Source organism: Corapipo altera, unplaced genomic scaffold (assembly GCF_003945725.1).
Source record: "Corapipo altera isolate COAL_440 unplaced genomic scaffold, ASM394572v1 285, whole genome shotgun sequence".
NCBI classification, from domain to species: domain Eukaryota; kingdom Metazoa; phylum Chordata; class Aves; order Passeriformes; family Pipridae; genus Corapipo; species Corapipo altera.
Window position 1 is genome coordinate 85921 of NW_020885135.1, and position 1443 is coordinate 87363.

At 50.4% G+C, this 1443-nt stretch overlaps 1 protein-coding gene across 1 annotated transcript in view; it reads right to left on the minus strand.

The window, feature by feature from the left end:
• Positions 1 to 618, minus strand: part of LOC113960498 (hepatic lectin-like) — a 3598-nt gene extending 2980 nt beyond the window's left edge. The window contains exon 1 of the mRNA XM_027670104.1: positions 465 to 618. Within this exon, the coding sequence (XP_027525905.1) occupies positions 465 to 507 (43 nt within the window). The 5' untranslated portion in view covers positions 508 to 618. The remainder of the gene's footprint in view (positions 1 to 464) is intronic.
• Between the last annotated feature and the right edge of the window lie 825 nt (positions 619 to 1443).

The following is a 1443-nucleotide window of genomic DNA, read 5'->3' on the forward strand; positions in this document are numbered from 1 at the left end:
AAGGGAAGGGAAGGGAAGGGAAGGGAAGGGAAGGGAAGGGAAGGGAAGGGAAGGGAAGGGAAGGGAAGGGAAGGGAAGGGAAGGGAAGGGAAGGGAAGGGAAGGGAAGGGAGATTCCTGGATTTTTCCCTGTTTTCCCGGCTCTGTTGACGGAAGGGTTAATAAATAACCAGGAATTGGGTGAGATTTGCTCCGGTTTGGGTTTAAACTGGTGAGCAGGGACTGGGAGGGACTGGAGGGACTGGGAGGAATGGGGGAGAAACTGGGGGAAAACTGGGGAAACTGGTGCCCCAACCCCATGGGAATGATCCCCATCCCATCCCGAATTCCCCCCGGGAATGGAGCAGCCAAATCCCCAGAGCTGAGGGAGAAGAAAAACACGGGATCTCCTCTGGGAAGTCCTGGGGAAAAAATCCTGGAATTTACTTTTAAAATTCCGGGGAAAAAAACCCTCCTGGAATTTACCTTTGAACACTCGCAGGTCGTCATCCAGGTGCTCCTCGTCCATCCTGGAGAGCTCTGGGAGAAGGGAAAAACCTTGGGAACGAGGGAGAAAAAGGGATTTCTGACCAGGATCCCCGGGATAAAAAGGCTTGGGATAACTCTGGGAATGTTCATTCCCGTGGTTAAAATTTAACCGGGGGGGGTTGTTCAGGTCAGGTCCAGTTGGTTTGTCCTCAAAAAAATACCTCAAAAAAAGTTGGGATCGGGGCCAGTCCTGAGAATTCCGAGTTTTTTTCCCCTCTTTATCCAAGGTTTTTGTGGCTTTTCCTCATCCATTTTGGGTTAAAAAAGGGGAGAATCCTCAAAATCCTGGAGGCTTTGCCTCCAGATGTGGGGGAGAAATGGGAGTGGGAAGTGGAAAATTGGGAAAAATGGGGCCAGAAAGTGGGAAATTGGGAAAAACAGGGGGGAGGTTGGGAATCAACCTTTTTCCAAGGAAATAAAGTGGATTTGGATCCCCCCAAAAATGGGATTTCCAGGGACACCTGGATTTGGGATGGGGGTGGAATCACTGGATTTAAAGGTTGGGAGAGAAGAAATGGGAATGAACCCCCCTAAATCTGGGAATTCCAAGGGATAAATTCCAAATAAAGGAATTTATTTGGGAATCAGAAGGAATCAGCGGAATCTTGGTGCTCTTTGGCAGGTTTTTAAAGGGCCTTTTAATTGTCCTTTTCCCTGTTGTTTGTTTGCCCTGAAAACGTCGGATTTTGGGAACAAAACCTCTCCCAGGGCGCAGAGACCGGGACAGAGCAGCCGCGTTTCGTCACCCCGGGAAGGGTCAGGGACATCCAGCCCTGGTTGGAATTCCTGGCTGCAATTCCTGGCTGCAATTCCTGGCTGCAATTCCGGTCTGGAGGCGACACCGGGGGGCAGAATTTTTGGGGGTGAAAACGGCCCAAAAAAGGGCTCCTTTGAGGCGTCAATTTTCCTGCTGCGA